This window comes from Erythranthe guttata, chromosome 9 (assembly GCF_056151865.1).
Source record: "Erythranthe guttata isolate IM_541 chromosome 9, IM_541, whole genome shotgun sequence".
NCBI lineage: Eukaryota > Viridiplantae > Streptophyta > Magnoliopsida > Lamiales > Phrymaceae > Erythranthe > Erythranthe guttata.
In genome coordinates, this window is record NC_142541.1 from 4,417,501 (window position 1) to 4,419,345 (window position 1,845).

A 1,845-nucleotide genomic window follows, 5' to 3' on the forward strand; every position below is an offset into this window, starting at 1 on the left:
TAATAATAATAATAATAATAATAATAATAATAATAATAATAATAATAATAATAATAATAATAATAATAATAATAATAATAATAATAATAATAATAATAATAATAATAATAATAATAATAATTATAATAATAATAATAATAATAATAATAATAATAATAATAATAATAATAATAATAATAATAATAATAATGTATTGTAGTCTACGATAATTAGTTAATTCAAAAGTCTTACAAGTGAAACTGCATCTCGTGAGACGAGAGCTAATATATCGGCACAAGAAACGACACCGGGGCACTTCTTTTCCACCGCGGATTTCACTTTATCGATAGATCCGAATCCTCTAAGCGATAGATTGGGAAATGAATCTTTCTCAGCTTGGTTGTTTGTTGTTGAGTTCAGTAGAATAGAACCATCACAACCCTGTGAAAAACAATTTAATTATTATTAGTACATTAACATATATGACATTCTTCAACAAAAATCATAAACAATATAATGTTTACATATATTTTATTGATCAATTTCAAAATTGACATAAAACTTAAAATATTTATCGTTCCATGAAAAAAATGCGAGTATTAGATATGTACTAATTGGCGCTATATATATATATATATAGAGAGAGAGAGAGAGAGAGAGCTTACCCTAACAAAACAATCATGGAAATGCATTCTGAGAATAGGAGCAGCAAGAGTTGGAGCAAGAGAAATAATATTTGCCGTTTCCTTTTTCACAATCGCCTCAGCAGATGGACACGTCTTCTTGTAGAAGCCGAGTTTCAACCCTTGAGCATTACATATATTGAATATGCCGACGAAAACAAGAAACACGACAACTTGCTTAGTAAAAGCCATTGGAAAATCTCAAACTAAATGTTTGTTGTATTCTTATTTTGGTTGGTGTGTAATGAAGATCATTCATGCATGTCTATATATATATATATATATATATATATACTAAAACAATCTGGGAAGTAACAGAGCTTCAACATAATTAATTGATCTGTTAATAGTTGTCAGTTATAATCATATAAGTTGTCAATTTAATTAATATCAAAAGTGAGGGTTGACATAGAGTATAATAAGGTATTTACATATCTGCAAATGTGTTGTAATGTATCCTTTATCACCTATAGTGATCGAATGAGGGCCATCATTTAGATAATTTATTTTGGTATAATTAATTGTTTGAGTTTATTTTGTTAGCATGGGTTTGGTAGCAATTGTCCATGTGGGTAGTTTCGGGTATGGGTGGCCCACAACTGATAACTTGTGAGGTCCTACAAGTGGTATTAGAGCCAATGCCATGGGTTCGATTCCCAGCTAGCTCAATTGTTTTGGGGGAGATTGTTAGCTCGGGTTTGGCGGCATGTGGGACGTTTAAGAGTTATTATGTTGAGTTTGGCAGAAGTGGGACGTTTAAGAAATGTTTCGAAAACCTCAATTGCTTGATGGGCGGAGATTGTTAGCTTGAGTTTGGCAGCAAGCGAGACGTTTTAGAATTAGTTTGAGTTTCGCAGCAAGTGGGACGTTTAAGATATGTTTCGAAAACCGAAACGCTATGACGCCTGTCGGAAATGTTTTGGGACCGTTTACGTAAATATTTAAAAGTTTTGGGGATGTTTCTGCTAGTAATGAAAAAATAAATAATTTATGACCACTGGTCTAATTAATAAATAATAAAAGAAATTAAAAACTTGACCTTTATGCATGTTACCATTGAATAGTTAATTAGTGCATGCACTATCATGATCTAACTCAATGGAATCTTCAATTTTCTTTTTAATTAATTTATAGTTATATCAATCATATCGACTATAAAATATAGTAGTGCCAACAACACTCC

At 30.4% G+C, this 1,845-nt stretch overlaps 1 protein-coding gene across 1 annotated transcript in view; it reads right to left on the reverse strand.

The window, feature by feature from the left end:
* Positions 1-923, reverse strand: part of LOC105959703 (peroxidase 27) — a 3,752-nt gene extending 2,829 nt beyond the window's left edge. The window contains exons 1-2 of the mRNA XM_088823272.1: positions 645-923; positions 232-420 (exon numbers count right to left, since the gene is read on the reverse strand). Coding sequence (XP_088679398.1) covers positions 232-420; positions 645-854 — 399 coding nt within the window. The 5' untranslated portion in view covers positions 855-923. The remainder of the gene's footprint in view (positions 1-231; positions 421-644) is intronic.
* Positions 924-1,845: the final 922 nt, after the last annotated feature.